The 20,965-nt window shown below is 46.3% G+C and overlaps 2 protein-coding genes across 3 annotated transcripts in view; one reads left to right on the top strand and one right to left on the bottom strand.

Annotated features, from left to right (window-relative positions):
- Positions 1–241: 241 nt before the first annotated feature.
- LOC144714343 (chromatin modification-related protein EAF1 A-like) overlaps positions 242–20,965 on the top strand; it is a 27,441-nt gene continuing 6,717 nt past the window's right edge. For both annotated transcript variants that reach the window (XM_078589067.1, XM_078589066.1), the window contains exons 1-12: positions 242–502; positions 2,868–3,025; positions 3,104–3,158; positions 3,859–3,944; positions 4,022–5,261; positions 5,340–5,459; positions 5,546–5,797; positions 6,030–6,218; positions 6,627–6,707; positions 6,999–7,059; positions 7,165–7,739; positions 7,818–7,871. In XM_078589067.1, coding sequence (XP_078445193.1) covers positions 2,937–3,025; positions 3,104–3,158; positions 3,859–3,944; positions 4,022–5,261; positions 5,340–5,459; positions 5,546–5,797; positions 6,030–6,218; positions 6,627–6,707; positions 6,999–7,059; positions 7,165–7,739; positions 7,818–7,871 — 2,802 coding nt within the window. In that variant the 5' untranslated portion in view covers positions 242–502; positions 2,868–2,936. The remainder of the gene's footprint in view (positions 503–2,867; positions 3,026–3,103; positions 3,159–3,858; positions 3,945–4,021; positions 5,262–5,339; positions 5,460–5,545; positions 5,798–6,029; positions 6,219–6,626; positions 6,708–6,998; positions 7,060–7,164; positions 7,740–7,817; positions 7,872–20,965) is intronic.
- On the bottom strand, positions 16,358–17,500 carry LOC144714346 (uncharacterized). The gene is made up of 2 exons (XM_078589070.1): positions 16,936–17,500; positions 16,358–16,576 (listed from the first exon to the last, which is right to left on the bottom strand). The coding sequence occupies exons 1-2, from the start codon at positions 17,489–17,491 to the stop codon at positions 16,554–16,556; spliced, it is 579 nt and encodes a 192-aa protein (XP_078445196.1). The 5' UTR covers positions 17,492–17,500; the 3' UTR covers positions 16,358–16,553.

Genomic DNA, 20,965 nt, shown 5'->3' with positions numbered 1-20,965 from the left:
AAGAGAGAGACCTAAAGATACAAAGAGAGAGAGAGACAAAGAGAGACATAGAGAGACAAAAAGAGAGAGAGATACACAGAGAGACTAAGAGAGAGAGAGACCTAGAGAGAGATAGAAGGTCAAAGATCAGTAACCCAAGAAAATAAGCACGCCACAATCACCAAAAAAAACATTCGAGGGAATTTTACAAGACCTTCTTAATCAAGGGGCCTCCATAAAATTTCCCCCCATTGTCGTCGAACCACTGCGACGAAATTACGATGGTAGCGCGAGGTCGCCGAGGACGTTCATAGTTCATACCTTTTTCCTAGCTAGGGTTTCAATTTTCATCTTTCCTCTTTCCATTAATTCACAAATTCGCGCTCGGGATCTCCTCCTTATCCCCCTAATCGCTCTTCCAATCCGCAATTCCCTCTCTCTCGCGCTCTTCCCGTCTGATTCTCTCTTCGATTGATCCATGCAGCGTTCTCTCCTGCCTTGCCAGTCGTTCGCGGAGTTGAGGGTACGATTCAGCGCTTTTTTTCACCTTTTTTTTGTGTGGTTTTTGGTTGTCTTGTTGGGAATCCGGTGGAATTGTCTGTCAATGCTCGTGCTCAGTAGACGTCTTAAGTCAGTTCCGAGGAGTTTTACTTTTTTTTTATTGATTTGGCTGCTTTCTTGCGTTGGATGTGTTTGCGTTGTGTGAATTAAGAGTGTGCATTTATTCGTGTAGAAATTGTGAGTAGATTGGTTTTATGATGTGCATGAGGCACTGTTTCACAGGAATTATCTGTCAATGCTCCTGCTCAGTTGACGTCTTAGTGAGTTCTGAGGAGTTTTACTTTTCCTTTTTTAATTGGTTTGACTGCTTTCTTGCGTTGGATGTGTTTGCGTTGTGTGAAATAAGAGTGTGCATTTATTCGGGTAGAAATTGTGAGCAGATTGGTTTCATGATAGACATGAGGCACTGTTTCATAGGAATTATCTGTCAATGCTCGTGCTCAGTAGATGTCTTAGTCAGTTTGGAGGAGTTTTACTAATTTTATTTTAAATTGATTTGGCTGCTTTCTTGCGTTGGATGTGTTTCCGTTGTGTGAAATAAGAGTGTGCATTTATTCGGGTAGAAAATTGTGAGCAAATTGCTTTTATGATAGGCATAAGACACTGTTTCATGGCATGGTTGTTGGCCATTTTCGACATGGGTCTGTATAGCTGTCGTTGATTGATCAATGGGTAGACAGCACATGGAATCGAAACTCTCTTTTTGGTAGATGCGAGTGGAAACGCCTGGATCGTAGAGAATGAGAGATGCATCGGTAAACTTATAAGCTTGTCGAATTAGATCGAGTTAGCTATGGTCACAGCGCCCTATCAGACACAACATTTCTTCCAGTTCTTATTGGGCGCCTAGCAAGACATCCAAACGTCGAAATTGCCTATATCTGACGGAGGAAGTGGCTATTCAGTTGTACTTCCACATAAATGAGAACTTCAAAACATCAGAACATTCCTCTTCTGAATTCAAGAAAGAGTGCTGATGACAAATTTGGCCGTCTTTTCTTTTGGGAAGAAGGTCTGACTTTGAAGTTGAACTTTTTTTTCTTCGAAATTTTGATCAGTTCACGACTCACTTTGGGGTGATAATCGTGGTACCATGAATTCTGACATCCATGGACATAGGTGTCTCCAGCAGACTGATGGAAACCCTAGATGGGAATAAGCTTCTTCTTGAACAACAGAAAACCTCACTTGTTCACTTTTCAACCCTGGTTTAAATACCAGGTTAAAGGATACACGTATTGGGCCGATAGTGAGACCCATTAGTCTAAAAAACGAAAATTACAAAAAATAGAAAGTAAACATAAAAAAGGAAATAACATTATAAATAGAGCAGTCCGGCTGACAAATTCCGTAGTCATTTTTCAGTCTAATGGGGGTCTGGATGGTACAGGCTCGGATTCTAAAAAAGGCGAGCTAAATTTCTAATCCGTTGTACTCTTAGATGCTGTTTTTTTTAATGTCTTTATTTCGCTAAAGGGCTCACAAGAAACCATGAAATCCCGCATTTCGAACTTGGTGCTGGTTTAGGCATTTGGAGTTACTTGTTATGTAAGTCTCTAGAAAGAGCAATCGGAAGGGTTTTATGTTTAGTATTTTATGGGTCACTTTCCCTTTACTGTTCTGATTCACCTTCATATCCAGGCTATTTAGACCAGAAACAAATATAAAGGATGCATCGTTTACTATTTCACCCGACTAGTGATGATCGTATTGAGCATCTGTTATGATCCCCACGGAGATCTAACAAAATCAAGAAACGGGACGAGGGATAGAGAGGAGAATAGGAGAGATGGAAGAGGTAAGAGAGAAGAAGAGAGAGAGATAGGTGAACAAACTCTCAAGAACCTCCGAATCGGGAGTTCTTGCCCTCACGAAAGCCGAATACAGCTACTCATGCCAAGAAACCACAGGGTAATCATTCATCAAAAGTCCCTCTAATGACCTTACAAGGGGGTATATATAACCCTACGATTTCAAGAATCAGTTATCTCATCAGGACTCTAACAGCATCAAGGATGAAGTATATTTGAAATTTAGTGGGACGAAATATTTACCCATGGTCTGTGTTGAGTACTGCTTTTACCTTTATATCTTAGGAGGTTGGATTCTCTATTCATGGGTGGGGAAGTTACTGTGACCTACATCAGATTCATCGTATTTATGTCTACTTGTGGCTGTGACCTTCGTCATCTGTATCCACATTTTTGCCTTTGAAAATATTATTTTTATGATCTAGCTCATTCTGTTTTCCTGTTTAATTATTTTTCTGAATTAAAATTGTGAAAGCCTCCCTCATCGATCTAGTTATTGTTTGTGTTCTGTTGAAGATTTGGTGAAGGTAAAATGCATGGACATAGTCCAGGAGTCGTACATATTTGAAAACATAAGTTGATCCAATGGGAGGGATGGTCGATGTTGGGCTCGGTGTGGATACAAAAAACTCCCCCCGTCGCGTGGCAATTGAGAAAGTGCAAGCAGAACTGAGGTAAACTAGGACAACTGTTGATTTTTATTTATGACTCTTTTACGATAACCATTATGAACTTGACTTATTCAATTGCAGGCAAGAATACTTTGTTCGTGAAGAGCGTAAGAGAGAATTGGAGTTTCTTGAAAAGGTATCCTAATATTACGTTTTGGCATGAACGTTGTCTACTTTTTGGGTGTGCGAACAGCTGTTAGATGTTTCTACACAAATAGGGAAAAACCTTAATGGCCGTGTTTCCTATCCAATTGAGATCTGGTGTCTAGTTTTTAAAACCCTGGAATATACGTTTTGACATACCCAGCATGTACAGCCACGGGTCTACAGGGCGTTTAATCATTTATTAACTAACGTTTACTGGAAGAATACCGAATGATGTCAGACTTTGCAGACTTTGCAGATCGCCTTTTATTTTTTTTTTTGAAATATAAAGATCACCTTTTAGTGTTAATTGTCACGGCAATGATGAGGGAATGATGATGACTATGACGAGAGAATGCAGATCATCCCTGCCGTTCATCCTTGCCAGGATGGCAGTAGTAACGCTGTATTTGTCATCATCATCACCTCCCGCCCGAAGATTGGATGATGATGACTATGACAATTTTGCCTTGTCAAAGCCTCTTGCTGCGCTCCCTCTGTTAACCTCACACAGATGATGAGATAGTTAAATTGTCATCACTGCGTGAAGATGAGAAAACTTTAATCACGTACATCATTCGTCTGCGGCCAGGATGATGATGATGATGCTGGTGTCTAGTTTTGGATAATTTTTGATGATTTTTGTCATCGTTTGCATATAAAATGGGCAATGATTTTTCTCTCTCCTATAGGGTGGGAACCCGTTGGATTTCAAATTTGGGTCGGCAAGCTCTGTAAGCGTGCAATCCACATCTGTCACTGATCACCATCTTGATCTGTAAGTGTCGAAATTTCTTTTTCCATTTGTATCCCTGTAATTTCTTAATATTTATGAGAGTCTTCCCTCCTTGGCAGTGATGCAAAAGGTAGTTCTGCTGTCGCAACCTCAACTCATGGAGACTCGGAGGATAGCTGCATCAGACCGGGGTCTTTCTTGGGAAAAGATTCAACTACCGGAGATAATATTTTACTTATGGATACCCAGAATGACAACCTTGATGAAGGCAAAAATGGGATACGACCCAGTAAGAGGAAACCCATTTCCTCCGCAGAACATCCTTCCAAGAGGGAAATGGGCAATGTTAAGGAATCAGATGAATCCGGTTCCTTCCGCTTTGGTGTGAAAAGTCAGGCATATGCTCGAAGGAATAGGTCTAGACCAAACCGAGAAAGTGCCCACATAGCTTCGACTCGCACACTTGTGTGCACAAGTAATAATAGCAAGTTGACACTGATTCCTTCATCAAGCGTTGATAGCAGGGATAAAAAGGAAACGGCAGTGGAGATACATGGAGACGAGAATGCTGTTTCTCTGGTTTCTAACTCTAGACCGGGTAGTCCATGTGACAATGTTGTGTCCAGGGCTTTGGGCGAAGGTGATGTTGTTCAAGGGGAAAATGATGGGAGTGCGGTTGAAGTTGAGAAAGCTGGCGGATGCATGACAGAAGTCATGGGAAAAGGCTCAAGTGATCAAAAGACAAAGGAAAGTGAAGAAAATTCAGATCCATCTTTAGATTTTACTGCAAAGGAATCGGTATTAGCTCATGCCGATTCAGACCTCTGTCTACCTGTAGACAATGTTGATAAGCCTGGTTCTGCATCCTCGAATGGTAATCAACACCTGGATGGTCAGACTGTTGAGGAAGGATCAGCTTTACTTGATATTAAAAGAAAGACCTCCAGCCCACCTGCAGATCATGTCTCATGTGAATCAATTAAAGGCTCTCCCTTCCCTGCCAAAAAATTATCGGTGGTGGAGAAAATGGATGCTGAAGCCGTGGAGGTCAAGCCTTTTGATAACCGTGAATGTACTATGATTGTTGATGAGGAGTTGGTAAGTTCTAACCACCAAGTGAAGAATGAAGAGACGTGTGATGCTAGCTTTTCCCTGGGGACTGAACTACATGAAGCAATCAAAGTCAAGGAAAAAGAATTGGAGAATCCATCAGATGATTTGCAAGTTATTTCTAAGCCATCTGGGCCTGCCCAGGTGTGTAGTTCTTCAGCGACCTCAGATGGTATGATTATCCCGGAGAATAAATCTTCAGAGAAAACTGAGGAAGATGCAATACTGAAGGAGGCAAGAATAATCGAGGTGTATTTTCAATGCTGCAACTTCTTTCTTACTCTGATCTTTTTGGTCGTTCCATATCATCGAGTGCTTTGTTGGCAGGCAAAGATGAGGAGAGCAAACGAGCTATCTTGCAGTAGTTTTCAATCAGACAAACGTAAGAAATCTCACTGGGACTATCTTTTGGAAGAGATGGCTTGGCTTGCAAATGACTTCATCCAGGTGACTTTTTTTCTTGTAACATTTGCTGGTTAACTAGTTTGACCAAATCTAACATCTATTTACTATCTATTTTCTTGAATTGATAGGAACGCAGTTGGAAAATTGCTGCCGCGTCTCAGATATCCCGTGGTGTTGCTAGGGCTGCTTGTCTCAGCTATGCTAAGTCTGGTGAGCAGAAAAGGAATGCTCATTCTCTTGCAAAAGCTGTCATGTCCTTTTGGGTGTTGGCGGAAGGTCTCCACACTGGACGGCTGTCCATCATTGACATGAATAAGGAGATGGAAGCAACATTTTTTGTTTCAATGAAAAATAATAAGCAGGAGTCTGCACTTAAGCAGGTTAAATTCTGGCTGTTTTTTCTCTGCTGCCATTTCTATACCCATTTAACCTTTTATCTTCATGCACAGCTTTCAGTTTGGCTTTAGTCTGTTACATCTGTAAACGCAATGAATTTACCTTTTTATGAGTGCATGTAAAGTCTCTTAAATAAATTTCTCTACCTGAAGTGTCAATTTTTAATCAAATTTCCTTTTAGCCAGTTTTTGTCGGTTGATGGTTAATACTTTGTAGGATGCTCGGCATTTGGAGGATGAATGTGCCAGAAGATGCGCTCAAGTTCCAGTTTTGGATTATGCAGTCCGGTTTCTGGATTGTAATGGAGCGGGCGACCGTCAGGTTATTGCTGAAGCACCAGTAACACCTGAAAGAACTGGCGATTCTGGAGTATTGGGAATGACATGGGACGATCAATTGTCTGAAGTATGGATCCAATTTTTCTCTTTTTTTGTTTTGTTAACATCTATCACAGGAAATAGTCTTTGCCCTGCAGCTCCTGTTTAATGCATATTTTGAATCTTTTACAATGCCCAACGCCCATCAATGGTATTAAGGTCATGTAGTGTTGTTGCAGTACTTGTGGCCATCCCGTGAGGAGAGCAGTAAATGACTCTGAGTCATTTACTTTAACCTTGAATAGTTTTCTGTTGGAGGCCTTCTTGCGGTCTCTAACAATTTTTTTCGTCTCATGGATTGACATGCATGATTTGTAAAACTTGTTGCGCTGGTTGCAACCTTATTTAAATTCTTTCTTAACAAAACCTTCTTAAATTCTGGGAAGACTACTGATTACGCCAAGCTTTATAATTTTTAATTCTATTTTTTTTACAGGAGACTCTATTCTACGTGATTCCTGCGGGTGCTATGAAGGTCTACAGAGAATCTATTGAACCTCGATGGACGCAGTTTGAGGTGAAGGAACCATGTCCTTCTTGTTTGGAGAACTCAATGTCCCCGATTATTGTCTGCTAGCTTTTTTATAGATCTCAACTAAATTTCATTGTACATATATTTTTGCAACACAACTCGTAGTGATTCTCACAATGTTAGTTTGCCTTGACGTCTATACAAGCAAGCTGATGAAGACTATGGATGCATGAAAAATATTTTTCTTTCCGGTCATGTTGCATGTCAAGGCACTCATTTACATATCTACTTCCTCATTCTAGACATTTTTTCAACATTTTTGTGGTTAATGTACAGGACACTAGCTATACACTGCATCGTGAAGGTTTCGAGGCGTCCACTTGTGACTCCCATGCTGGTATTCTTCAGCTCTACCACTTCAATTATTTGCACCATGTTCCTCTTTATTTTGTCACCTGTATTTCTCCCAACCAACTCCATGTCTGTTCTCTGTAACGCTCAGATTATGGTTCACACGAGAACTTGTTTGATGACGATGAGGCTGAGACTTCAGCACATTATTTATCTGGACCTTTTGAAAGAAGCAAGTTGTCAAAATTTTCCCTCAAGAAAAAGAAATTCTTCCAGGATAAGAATCACAATGCAAGATCTTTTGGAGGCCGGTCAGATTTATTCAGTGGATCCCATATCGAAAACAAAAGTTCAGCTCAACCGTCTCTATTGCTGGGAAAAAGGGTTTCCGGTGCCTTCAGTGGTTCTTCAATTCCAACAAAACGTATCAGGACTGCCTCTCGTCAACGGGTTATCAGCCCTTTTGGCTCTGGGAATTCCAGTTTGCCAGTGAATTGCAAAAACGAGGTTTCGAGTGGTGATACCAGCTCTTTTCAAGATGATCAGGCTTCATTGCACGATGAATCTACGACTAGGAGGAATGCAGATTTCGAGTCTACTGCCGATTTTGAGAGAAGGTTGGTATTCAACGGGAGCGAAATGCCTATCCGATCCAAGAAAAAGAAGAAACAACGACACATGGGCTACAGGAACCTGAATTCGCCTGATGGCTTTGGTTTCTCTAAGGTAAGTCTCTTCGTACATGTTGATTTTTTATAAATTATTTGAGCTTCGGTCTAGTTTTCTAATTACTGCTTAGTGCAGGTTTCTTCATATGATCAGAGGTGGCAGGCTGAGCCAACAGCTCAAAGCGATCAGGTGCTCTTTTTCCTCCTGTCGATTTTCCTTTCATATGTTGTGGTGACTAAAAAATTTGTGACGCTTTTGAGGCTGGGTTATGGAGTCTTGTGGCAGCCAAATATTTGCTTGTTGCAGAATTTAATTGCAATCGAATCTCATTTTATATTCAATTGTCAGGATGTAGCGTGATTTCAGATTCAGTGCATCACCCATCATAATTCTTGAACAGTCAGAACACAGATGATTTTTCTTCTGCAAAAACCTGAGTATCAGCTTTCCAATTCTGCACCTCTCTGATTTAAAGGCGGTTAGGCTCCAAAATCCAATAATTAACTTCCTCCGACTGGTGAATAGCTTTACTGGCTAAGCAAGTAGAGTTTGTGGACTAGGCGGGACGCACTATGCAACTTTTTGTATTATCTCTTCAATTAAATGAGGGCTTATCACCGTTTTTTTCGCCTGACCTTCCCTCGTTTCTTCAAAAAGAAAAATTTAGAAGATCCGTAATCTTTCCCATTATTTAACCCTGAGACTGAGATAGGTGGAATTGCCGCCTCAGCCAGGAACATGTCCATAGACGCCATCTGGGTCCTGTCCATCAACCAGACATCAGACGGGATGTCCTGTCTGCTATGCTTTATTTATGGGCTATTTTGGGGGACACTTGAGTTAAATCCTCACTTGTCAAGATGACATAGCTTTCTCATCTTACACTTTATTATTGGGGGCAATACTCTACTGGTGGCACTGTGTCCCTATGGTGTTGAGCTTGTATTGGAAGCCTTGACGTCTAGGAATCTGCAAAGTGACTCTATTTTTTTGGACACATACGCCTCCCTGTGTCACTCAAACTAATGTTATATCTTCTTTTGCAATTGATATTCGGGCATAATTGAATGGGCCCATAGTGGCTGATGTTTAAGTTATTTCGTTTATATCTCTTAGGACCTACTTATGAAGTATTCATAGTGAGCCCTGCTTATGTTACTGATACGGTTACTGAATACCAAAGGAGAAAGAAAGGTCGTAGTCAACGCAGTCCATTGACTAGATATTAAAAAGTAGTGAAATGTATAAAAATCCAAAGAGAATTGCTCTTCCAGTGCAGTAGCAACTTCTGGTGTTGGCCTACTTCCGTTTGGCCAGCACTGCCACGTTTTGGTGTAGTAGGTTACCGAGAACCCAAGCTCCCCAAATATCACAGCAAAACGCTGCCTCACTCTCGCCTGGGTTTCTGTTACAAGAGTTGCCATATCCCAAAAATATCGATCTTTCCCACTCTCGCCTCCTTTTATGCTTTCCCTTTGCCGGATCCTCCTTAATCTGGATGGTCAGCCGCACATAACTGTGTTTATGGACTCTGCGTTTCTGGTCTGCCAGCCACCAGATCAACCAACATGAGTTGAGCGCCACATCAGAAACTTATATTTAAGACATGCCTTATTCATGAATGAAAATGTTGTATCTTTCCAACCCAAATCTCTCTCTCTCTCTCTCTCTCTCTCTCGCTCTCTCTCTCTCTGGTCGTGGTTGCACAGACACTGCTCCTGAAGTGAAACACTTGATTTGTCTACAATTTTCCAGGTAGACAAACCCTAGCAAAATTTTTGAACAATCCAGTAATACAATAAAAACACAAATCTCCCCCCTTAGTTTCAACAGAAAGGCATCACTTTGTCTATCAGCCCGACTCTTTCAGAAACATGCCCTGAGAAAATCTAATTTAAATTTAGTCACTTATCTCTTTCATCCAAGAGTTCATCAACGTCATTAATCTGGGAGGCGGGAGAACAATGAACAGACATGACTCAGTTTACCTGCCACGTTCCTCTCAAAATGCCATTGTTTTAATGTAGTGAGTTGCAGCTGAATTCATCTCTGGGAAGCCAAGCTGCACAGTGCTTTGGCTTAAAAAAGCCAAACCATGAAGATAAGTTTAGATCCATGATCTCAACAAACTGAGGCTTACTGACTAAACCCGTCTGCAAAAAAAAAATGAAAATTTGATGAACTCTTTTATAAAATTCGAGGACAGATTATCCCAAATTCATCTCTCTATTTATGTCTGTTCTCCTAACGGGCTGTTTAACATTTGGGGCGTGAAACAGTCCCTGAAATTCTTTGAACTCGTTGGGTTATAAGTACCCCACCCATACTGTAATAAGTCTAACATGAATGACATCTTGAGGCTTTCTTTGAATCTTGGGGCCGCATCTGGATTGACAGGAAGTCCAAGATTGCTGCAGCAGCCAAATTCTTGATCGTGCCATCTCTTCTTCCTTCATGTCTTACCTTTCCTACGCATTGGTGATTTTTGATAGGCATCCATCAGGTCTGTATCAGAATCTGGACCAAACACCAACACAATCCCAAATGCTTGTACTCCCCGTTAAACCCTGCCACTTTCTTATTTGTGCTCTCCTTATTTCTCTCTTAGAACTGCAGTGGGAGAGTGTGCTTCGGCCCATACCAGCTGATTAATCTCAGCTGATCGATCAAGAGTGTCACTTGCTTCCTTCCACGCCGGTTTCCCAACTTCACCACTTTCATTCTCACCAGCTTCACTTGATGATTCAGACTGATCATATTCAGTCCTTAGAAGTCTTTCATGTTGAATTTCTGATATGATTTAAGTCTTGTCCAGGATGATAGAAGGACCATGACTCATGGTTATATCCTGAATTCCAGACAATGGTGGCGCAGAGGTTTTTTCATGCACCTTCTCCTGTGATTTGAAGATACTTATATTTTCATGGAATGTAACATCCGCAGATATCAACATTCTCCTTGAAGTGGATTATAACACTTATACCCTTTTTTGGCATGCAAATAACCCAGAAACGCACATTTCACAGCTCGATGACTAAATTTATCCCTTATATTATGGATATGCACAAATGCCGTACAACCAAATATCCTTGGAGCCAGATCAGTCTTCAATTGAGCCTATGGATAAAATTTCATCATCAGATCTACAGGACTTTCGTAGTTCAACGTTTTTTTTATGGTAATCTATTAATTATATGCACCGCTGTCAAGATGGCCTCCCCCAGACGCTCTTGGGAACTGCATAATGTAAGAGTAATCATTGAGCCATTGTAGTTACATGACCTATCCTCTTTTCTGCTACCCCATTCTGTTGTGGGGTATACACACAGGATAACTCATGTACTACACCCTCCTGAGCAAATAAAGATGACAGAGTCTTGTTGAAATAATCTTTAGCATTGTCTGACCGTAGTCGCTTAATAGAGATACCAATCTGATTCTTCACCATACGAAAGAATTTGCCAGTTACATCTGCAACATCAGACTTGGATTTCAATAAATAAACCCATGTTAGTCTGGTAAAGTCTTCAACCAATATAAGATACCACTTTGCTCCCATCAAGGTTGTAGGTGAGGATGGACCCCATACATCACCATGAAGGAGATAAAAAGGATGTGTACTTCGTTCTCCTTTCCCAGTAAAGGACACACGTTATATTTAGCATATTGACAAGTGTCAGCCGCCTATGATTTTATCATGTATCTGTATTTGTACCTGTTTATATTTTCTGTATACTTATGTCCTTATCGGATATAAGTGAAGCGGATCCAGGCTATCAGATCCACGATAGCCTTGATGCCTGAGACACCCAGTTTACTTATAAAGAAACCCTAGGGCGCCGTCTAATGTATGGAGTTCTATTGCTCTTTTCTTAACGTGAGTTTCTTCTCTTTGTTCTCCCATTCTCTATCCTAAATGCGGATTAGGGTTAGGGCTTGACAACAAGTATCACATAAGAAATGAGAAGAATTCATTTTCTTAAAGAACACAGGAAACATGAGTTTCAAAAGTTCAAAAGATGGGTGTCTGGTCTGCTCCAACTGTCTGCTACACTCCTGCTCTTGAACACCAGACTTGGATGTGTAAGCTTCCTCGACAAGATCACTCAGGTATACCAGCCCATTCTTCTCCTTAAAAGGTGAAGTCTTCAGGTTCTTGGCCTTGTCATAAACAAAGCACCCATCAGAAGTCATTGTAAAAATGAGATGTAAATCTTTAACGGGTTTTTGAGGAGCTATGAGCTGTGCCCGAAGGCCTGGAACATGTAGGACTTGTTTAATAATACCCAGATCAGCAATTTTAACATCACCTATACCAGTAACCGGCAACATCTCTCTTCCTGCAGTAAACACTCGTCTACTCCCTTCATAAGGAGCATAATTATGAAACTTCATATAGTAGGGAGTCATATGATCTGTTGCTCCTGTATCAATAATCCAGTCGCAAGATATATTATAAAAATAAAAGGTTGTCTCACCTGCACGGGCCATAGATGTAGAGCTTACCATAGTCTTCAGCTTATCAAATTCCTCCTTCAATTTATCATATTATTCGATATGAATAGTTCTGCCACCATCTGCTTCCTTCCCCAGCACCAGAATCTGCTTCTTTAGCATCAATAGCATGAGCTTAAACAGGTCTGAGATGTGGATTAATATTCAGCAATGCTCCCTTGTGTGATTTCTCCTCTTACAATAGGAGCACTGCGTGTGACTTATATTTACCACCTTGGCCCTTCTGACTTGGAGCATCTTCCCCCGGCTTCTTATCATATTTTTCGTTTTCACCTTCACGCCCTGATGGTGCTCCCTTCGGTTGCTTCGTCTTTGCCAAGAACCCTGGCACAGCTTCATCTTTATCACTGCCAGGAATTAACTTGATGTGTCTTTCTTCATCAAGTACAATCCTAATAGCTTCTTCCAAGTTGGGTACACGTCCACGGTTGAGAATTTGACTCCGTAAACTTTCATATTCCTTGTTCAGTCCCATCAGGAATCTGAACATCCGATCATGAAAAGCTGACTGCCACTCCTCAGGATTTTTGATTGGTCTGAATGATCAATCGCCAGCCACAGAGTTTGAAGCTTTTCTGCATATTCTGCCACTGACATCTCACCCTGCACCAGCGTGGTCACCTTAGTAACGAGCTCAAATATTCTCCGGGTGTGACTCTTCCTCACATTACTCTTGTGAAGATGATCCCAAATTTTCTTCGTCGTCTTCAGGTATAGATATTTTCGGAACCGATCTCCAGCCATACTGTTCAGCAACCACTGACGGATATTTGCATTTTCAAGCTTCCAGGCTTTGTATCTAGAGTTACTCGGGTCAACCTCTTGTGTAAGGTGATCATTGAGTCCTCTGTTCGCTCCAGTCAAGAAGATTAAAGCCATTAAACTTGACTGTCTCAGGCACGATAGGAAAGATTACCAGGTTCAAAGTCTCTCGTCCAGCGTCAGTAGTCTGAACGATGCCTTCCTGGCTTGCTTCTGCGGCCATATTGAAGAGACAGTCGTCTGTGTTGATAAGGTCTTTAATGAACCAAGTCAGATGCTTGTTCGTTTACCTGGGAACAATGCAGACGCCTGTGAAGCTTGTAATGGCTTTGCACCACTCAGCCATAGAAGATATTCAATGCAGGTGCTCGACATGGCTGCTGTTGGACTTTGCCATAGCCTGATTCTTCCGTTGCGTTGATATGTGGACCATTGATGAAGAACGCCGTTGCACGGGAACTCTTTCACTGTTGAGAGAATCAGGAGGTGTTGAACTCCATGCTAGGGCTTGGAGGAAGGAGAGGAAATGAATTCCTTAACTAGAATGTACATGAGGAGGGGTATATATACCCTAGGAGAGAGAGGAGAGAATATAAGTTAGTGATAAGTGAGGGAGCCTAGTGGGTTTATAGAACATGACCCACTAGGAGAGGCCTCTCACTAACAGCCCCCCGCAAGCGAGGTATGGATGTCATCCATGCCAAGCTTGGAGGTAGCACGAACAAGGAGAGGATTTGATAATCCCTTCGTGAGAACATCGGCCGCCTGGTCGGATGACGGCACGAAAGACAAGTCGAACAAGCCCTCGTCCATCCGCTCCTTGAAGAAGTAGCGGTTGATCTCCATGTGCTTGATGCGACCCGTCTGGCCCGGATTTTGAGCCAAGGCAATAGCCGATTTGTTGTCACAATAAAAGTGGATCGGACGGGTGTACTCGACGCGAAGTTCGCGGAGCACCCCGTGAATCCACTGAGCCTCAGAGGCCCCATCCGCAAGTGCCCGGTATTCCGCCTCTGCACTCGAACGGGAGACACGATCCTGCTTGCTGCTTTTCCAGCTCACAAGGCCCCCGAAGACAAAGATGCAAAGACCGGTGGTAGACCGGTAGTCCACAGTCGAGCCTGCATAGTCAGCGTCTGTATATACCTTTACAGTCGGCTCTGAGCTCCGGGGGAAGAGTAAACCCTTCCCGGGACAGCCCTTCAGGTACGCGAGCACCCGGTGAGCTGCCTGACGATGAATCTCATGCGCGGAGCATGCATGAACTGACTGAGAAGGCTAACTGCATAGCTGATGTCGGGACGCGTGTGGGTCAGATAGAGAAGTTTCCCCACCAACTGCTGATATTGATGGGTGCTGACCGGCGGAGAGTCACCCCCGGCGCCCAACTTGACGTTGGGGTCGATGGGGGTCTTCACAGGAGCACAGTCGGTCATACCGTCAAAGTCAGCAGGTCCACCGTATATTTCTGCTGGCTGATGAAGATACCACGAGCCGAGTAGGCCACCTCGAGCCCAAGAAGTACCGGAGCTGACCAAGGGCCTTGATCTCGAACTCGCGGGCAAGGGAGGCTGAGGCGTGAAGCCGGCAGTGTCCGACCCGGTGATCAGGATGTCGCCCACATAAACGACCAGGATAGCGACCCGCCGGGCCGTGACGGAAGAAGAGAGTGGCTTCCCATTGCTCTGGTGTACCTTCGTCGCGCATGCCGGAGCTGAAGCGGCCGAACCACATCCGCGGTGACTGCTTCAGTCCATACAAGGACTTCCGCAGTCGGCAGACGGTCCCCGGAGGCCCGAGAGGGTAGCCCGGAGGATGATGCATGTAGACCTCCTCGGTAAGATCGCCATGAAGGAAGGCGTTCTTAACGTCGAACTGGCGAATCAACCACCCATGATGAGCGGCCAGCGCCAGGAGGAGGCGGACGGTGTCCATCTTCGCGACCGGAGAAAACGTCTCGAAGTAGTCGACGCCGTAGGACTGAGTGAAGCCACGAGCCACGAGCCGCGATTTGCGGCGTTCCAGGGAGCCATCGGCGTTGTGCTTGGGGGTGTGAACCCACTTGCAAGAGACGGCCGTCTTCCCGGGTGGGAGAGGAACCACATCCCACGTGTGGTTTTTGAGCAAGGCGCGCATCTCCTCATCCATCGCCGCTTTCAAATGAGGACAAGCGATAGCATCGGTTAAGCGGCGTGGAACGAAGACAGAGTCGATGCGGGTCAAAAACAGGCGGTAGGGAGTACTCAACCTGGCGAAGGAGCGATAGTGAGAGAGGGGGTAAAGGGGAGTGCGGGTGCACTGGCGGACCCCTTTACGCAAAGCGATAGGCAAGTCAGGGGAGTCATCGTCAGCAGGAGAAGAAGACGACTCGGAAATGGCTGGCGGAAGAGAGGAAGGCGAGGACTCAGCAGACGGGGAGGGAGCGGAAGCAGGAGGCGAGGATTCGGGGGAGGAAGATAATGGAGTAGGCGCAATGGGTGAGGAAGGAAGGCCGACCGGTGGAGGAGAAGAAGAGGAGGGTGGAACGACTGTGGGAGGAGAGACGACGGTGGGAGGAAAGGGAGCAGCGGGCTCCAGAACCAGATCCGGCTCCAAGGGGGGGGCCGGAGGAGATGTGGGAGAGAAGAAGGGTTGAAATTCAGAGAAGGTGACATTGGCGGAGACGAAAAACCGACGAGAAGAGGGATGAAAGCATTTATACCCTTTCTGAAGCGAAGAGTAGCCAACAAAGACGCATTTGAGCGCCCGGGCATCCAGCTTCGACAGGGAGGGCGTCGTGTCATGAACATATGCCGTGCAGCCAAAGACGCGGGGAAGAAGGTGAGTGCGGAGCTGCGCGGGCGGGAAAGGCAGCCGACAACCGGTCAAGCGGAGGGCTGAACTGGAGGGTCGGGTGGGCAGCCGGTTGATGAGATGAGTACTCGCCAGAACGGCTTCCCCAATAAGTCCACGGACGTGGTAGTCCAGCAGGAGAGTGCGGGCAGTCGACGTGACATACCCAATACGCCGCCGGCAAGGCCATTCTGCTCGGGCGCCGCCACGCAAGACGCCTCGTGGAGAATCCCATGGGCGGTGAAATACGAGGTCAACTCCTGGTTGACGTAGTCCCGCCGCGCATTGTCGGACCGGAACCGCTGAATAGTCCGCCAAACTGAGTCTGAAGCATGGTGCAGAAGGCTTGAACAGTCGAGAGACGGCGCTCTTGGACGGCAACAAGTAGGTCCACGGTAACGGGTGGCCTCATCAACAAAGATCAAGAACCACCGGTGTCCCTTCAGGCTGGCCTGTCGCGACGGACCCCATACATCGCTATGAATGCGATATAAGGGAACATCACTGTGAGAAGTCGACGGAGGGAAGGAGGCCCGGTGATGCTTCGCCAGTTTGCATGCATCACAAACAACAGAAGAGAGGTCCAAGCCAGTACACAATGTCGGAAAAAGTCTTTTCAAAACATGGAAAGACGGATGCCCGAGCCGCTGGTGAGTGAGTAGAAGCCGCTGCCGGCGCTGGTCCTTGACCGTCAACAAGCACCGCTGCACCGGGGTCCCCGACCGCCCCCTCTCGTCCAACAGCAGTAGGCCATCCGAGCGCCTAATTCGCAAAGTCTTCCCCACCTTGTCAGTCAAAAAGATCCCATCAGACTGAATGTGGAACGAGCAATGGACCGCATCGACGAGTCGCTGCGGTGACATAAGTAAGGTCTGAAGGGACGGAACATGAAGGACGTTGTGAATGATACCAAGGCCATCCACATGGATCGACCCGATACCAGTCACGCGAAGTCGTCCCCCACCCGCCCGTGTGGACAGCTCGACCACCAAGGTGCCGCCAGAGGACAGAAACCGGTGGTTGAACGGGGTCATATGCTCTGTGGCCCCTGTATCAAGCACCCAGGTGGTATCCGAAACGAAGGGAGCTTGGAGGGCCGAGTGTCCACAATACCACTGATCTGACTTGGGAAGGAAGAACGCACCGAAATCACTGAAGTGAGCCACGGTAGGCTGCGAAGAAGACCCGGTCTGCAGGGCAGCCAGCTGGGAGCTGAGACGGGCAAGTTCGGCAGTCAGCTGGTCATTAGTCATGGCTGGATGGCTGGAGCTAGAGGGCGACGGGGCCGGTGCCTGGGCAAGATGGGCTCTGGCTTTGCGGGACCGGCGAGACGACGAGGCAGGAGCTGATGACGACGAGGGGGCGACCTCCGGATCCCGGGTACTGTCCAAAAATTTCTTGATGCACCGGGCCTCAAGATGATTCGGCTTGCCGCAGTAGGAGCAAACCACCGGTGCCCGAGAGCCCGAAGAAGGCTTGGGCAGCAAGGGAGGTTGCTCCGTAGGGCGGGACAGGAGGGCAGCACTCTCGCCGGGGGACTCGGCAGGCAGGTCCAGCAGCGGACGTTGACGACGAAGGCTGCTTTCAACCTCCGTCAACTCCTTAACCAGACCATCGAAGTCCGGAAGAGGAGTCTGGGAGTGAAGAGCCCGGCGCCTGACATCCGCATATTCCGGATTCAGCTTGTCGAGAAATGACATGTAGCGGAGCTTGAGAGCATGGCGGGGGGCGGCGCAAGTCGGCTCCCCCACCGGCATGTAATAGTCCACCTCGCGCCACAGGGCTTGGTGGGCAAGGCTATAGTCCATAATGGACATGGTGCCATGTCGGAGTACACTCGCCCGCTCGGCCAAAGTAAAGATCTTCCAGTCATCAGCATCATGCCCGCAGTAGCGACGAGCGTGCTCCCAGATCTCCCGCGGAGTCGTCAGGTGGAGGAACTTGTCATAGACCTCCCGAGAGAGAGTGTGAGTCAAGAGCCAGGAGTGGACGAAGTACTGCTCGGCACTCCAGGCCGGGAAATGCGGGTCCGTGACGGGGAGGGGCTGGCAGGTGAGATGTTTCTGGAGCAGACGGCCGCGCAGAGTGTACTCGACGAACTTCAGCCACGACATCAAGTTCGGAGCACTGAGACGGCAGTTATCCGGAGCCGGAGGGAGAGGAGCACCGATTTTCGGCGACGGGAGTTCCCGGGCAAAGTCAGCCGCGGTGAAATCTGCTTGGGTTGACGTCGGGGCGGTGGATGCAGACGGATCACTGCCCATGCTGGAGGTAGTCGACATGACGGCAAACAGCAGCAGCGGCAGCGAACGAAGAACCGAACACGGTCCGAACACGGGAGACAGTTGCTTGCGGGCGGCGGCTTGCGGGGGAGCGCTCCGTGCGGGCGCTGCTCGCGGGCGCTGCTCGCGGGCGGCTGCTTGCGGGCGGCTGCGCTGCTCGCGCGCTGCTCGCGGGCGGCTGCTTGCGGGCGGCGGCTTGCGGGCGAGCGCTCCGTGCGGGCGCTGCTCGCGGGCGCTGCTCGCGGGCGGCTGCTTGCGGGCGGCTGCGCTGCTCGTGCGCTGCTCGCGGGCGGCTGCTTGCGGGCGGCGGCTTGCGGGCGGGCGCTCCGTGCGGGCGCTGCTCGCGGGCGCTGCTCGCGGGCGGCTGCTTGCGGGCGGCGGTTGCGGCGGCGGCGCTGCGGCGGTTGCTTGCGGCGGCGGCGCTGCTCGCGGGCGGCGGCTCGCGGGCGGCTGCTTGCGTGCGGGCGCTGCTCGCGGGCGGCTGCTTGCGTGCGAGCAAGGAGAAGATTGAGAGGGTGATGGTGAAGAAGAAGAAGAAGAAGAAGAAGAAGAAGAAGCCCGCACACAGGCTTAGGGCTAGAGATGGGGATCAAGAGCTTGGCTCTGATACCATGTTGAACTCCATGCTAGGGCTTGGAGGAAGGAGAGGAAATGAATTCCTTAACTAGAATGTACATGAGGAGGGGTATATATACCCTAGGAGAGAGAGAGGAGAGAATATAAGTTAGTGATAAGTGAGGGAGCCTAGTGGGTTTATAGAACATGACCCACTAGGAGAGGCCTCTCACTAACAGGAGGAAGACCCTTTTTTCTGGACGTCCTATGCCTGCAGCTCTGATACCATGTTATGTTGAAGAACTCTCTCATGGTCGAGCTTCCCAAGCGAGCTCCGTCGGCTAGGGTTTTTGGAAAAGGAAAAGTTTCCTTTTTCCATTAGCCCCCATAGTCTTATGGGTTACATAGTGGGCCCAAAAACTAACTGGGCTGTGTACAGTTACAAGTAGAATGTACTTAAGAGAAATACAAGTGAGAGAAAAAGGACATAAAAGAAATAAAGGTCTTGACGAGGTCCGTTGTTGACAAAGGCCGTCAAATTATTTCGTAAAATGATCCAGAATCAGTTGCCACCTCTGTAAAGAGATACAGGTTCGATAGTTCTGGAAACTAATTTAATGCCAAGGTGTCTAGCAACTTTGACCAAATGGGGATTATTCATAAATCTGTGTTTGTACGCCTCAAGAGAATCGGGCAGCAGAGCGTCGAATTGGGAACACTATGGCTAGAGTTAGAAGTTTACTTCTTCATAGACATGTTCCTAAGGCCTATTTGGGGGAACCCGACTCACTAGCACTTACCTTATTAATCGGAATACCTCCTTAACTGCTGGAGTAAGAGAGTCGTGTCGAGAAGTTATCACAATTTTTCCTTCATGCCAAGCTGAGGATTAATCTCTTCCCCGGGATCTTTGTCTGTATTGCCACTGTCCAGGTCTACAAAATTCATCTTTCTGGGTTCTTCCTCTACTCAAAAGGTTTACCGCTGCTATCATCGTACCTTACGATTGCTCCACACCCTGCCTAGTGTCACCTATGAAGAGGCGAAGGGCTTTTATGGAGATAGACCATCTCTGAAGGCAGTTGAATCCCAAATACCTCCTGGAGCACCTATGAGGACCATTTAGTCCTGATGTATCATTTAAATGACCAGCCAATAAGAGATGGGTGTGTTGAAGAGTTTGCTCCTCCTGACACTGGCCATAATGAAAGCCACCCAACTGGAGCAGTATCAGACCCATTTTCTTCCTCAGTTGTCCTGGTTGAAAATGCTGAAGCTGTGAGTGCTGATTCCGTCTCTTTAGAGGCTGAAGAAGAGCCAGGTGATGATAATCTGAAATTGGCTGATTGTATTGCTCAAGGATATTTGGGATTGTGCCAAGAGGCCGCTTTGCCCCATTTTCCAACTTCATCTCCTACAAACAACTTAGTATGTTGTATAATACCTTCTTGGTTAATGTGGGAACAGTCAAAGTTCTACATTCTGTCAAACAGGCACTGACCAGTGAACCATAGAGTCAGGCGATGGATGCGAAACTGGAGGCTCTTCAAAAGATTAAGACAAGGGAGCTGGTTCCTCTACCTCCAGGTTTAAAGATGGTTTAGTGTAAATGGGTTTGTACCCTGATATATTGTGCCAATGGTCCCTTGGACAGTCACAAAGCCCGGTCCATGGCTAAAGCTTTCACTCAGTCTTATTGCATAGACTGTATTGAAACCTTTGCGCAGATGGCCAAGTTGGATACTCTTTAGATCTTGCTTGCTCTTGCGGCACACCTGAATTGGGATATCCAGCAATACAGTATCAATAATGCTTTCCTATATGGAGATCTTGATGAAGAAGTTTGCATGTCCCTAACCCTGGCTACTAGCATGACAGTTCCTGGGGAAAGGTATTCAGGTTGAAACTGGCTCTTTATACTAAAGCAATATCCTTGTATGTGGTTTAGAAAGTTCACCAAAGCCATGGAGCAATGGAGATCTCATACTCTTCCTGAAGCACAGAAACTCTAAAACTCACTGCCTAAATTGTTTATGTCGATGATATTGTCATCACCAGTGATGATGTCAAAGAAGGATGGCACCTCAATATGTCACTTGCCTGTGAGATTGAGATTAAATCCCTTTGGAAATTAAAATACTCTCTGAAAATTGGGGCAGCCCACTTGAGGGAAGAGATATTCTTATCCGGACACAAGTACATCTGCGATTTACTTTAGAAAGCTGGCAAACTGGCCTGCAATTCTGCCAGCCCCTCTGGACCCTAATAAGCAATTGGTCCTGGCAAAGACATTCCCCCTGTGAATGGGAACCAATATTAGAGGTTGATCGGTAAACT

The sequence above is a fragment of the Wolffia australiana genome, chromosome 17 (genome assembly GCF_029677425.1).
Source record: "Wolffia australiana isolate 7733 chromosome 17, ASM2967742v1".
Taxonomy (NCBI): domain Eukaryota; kingdom Viridiplantae; phylum Streptophyta; class Magnoliopsida; order Alismatales; family Araceae; genus Wolffia; species Wolffia australiana.
The sequence above is the reverse complement of the archived record's forward strand: the minus strand, read 5'-3'. Positions and strand labels throughout refer to the sequence as shown.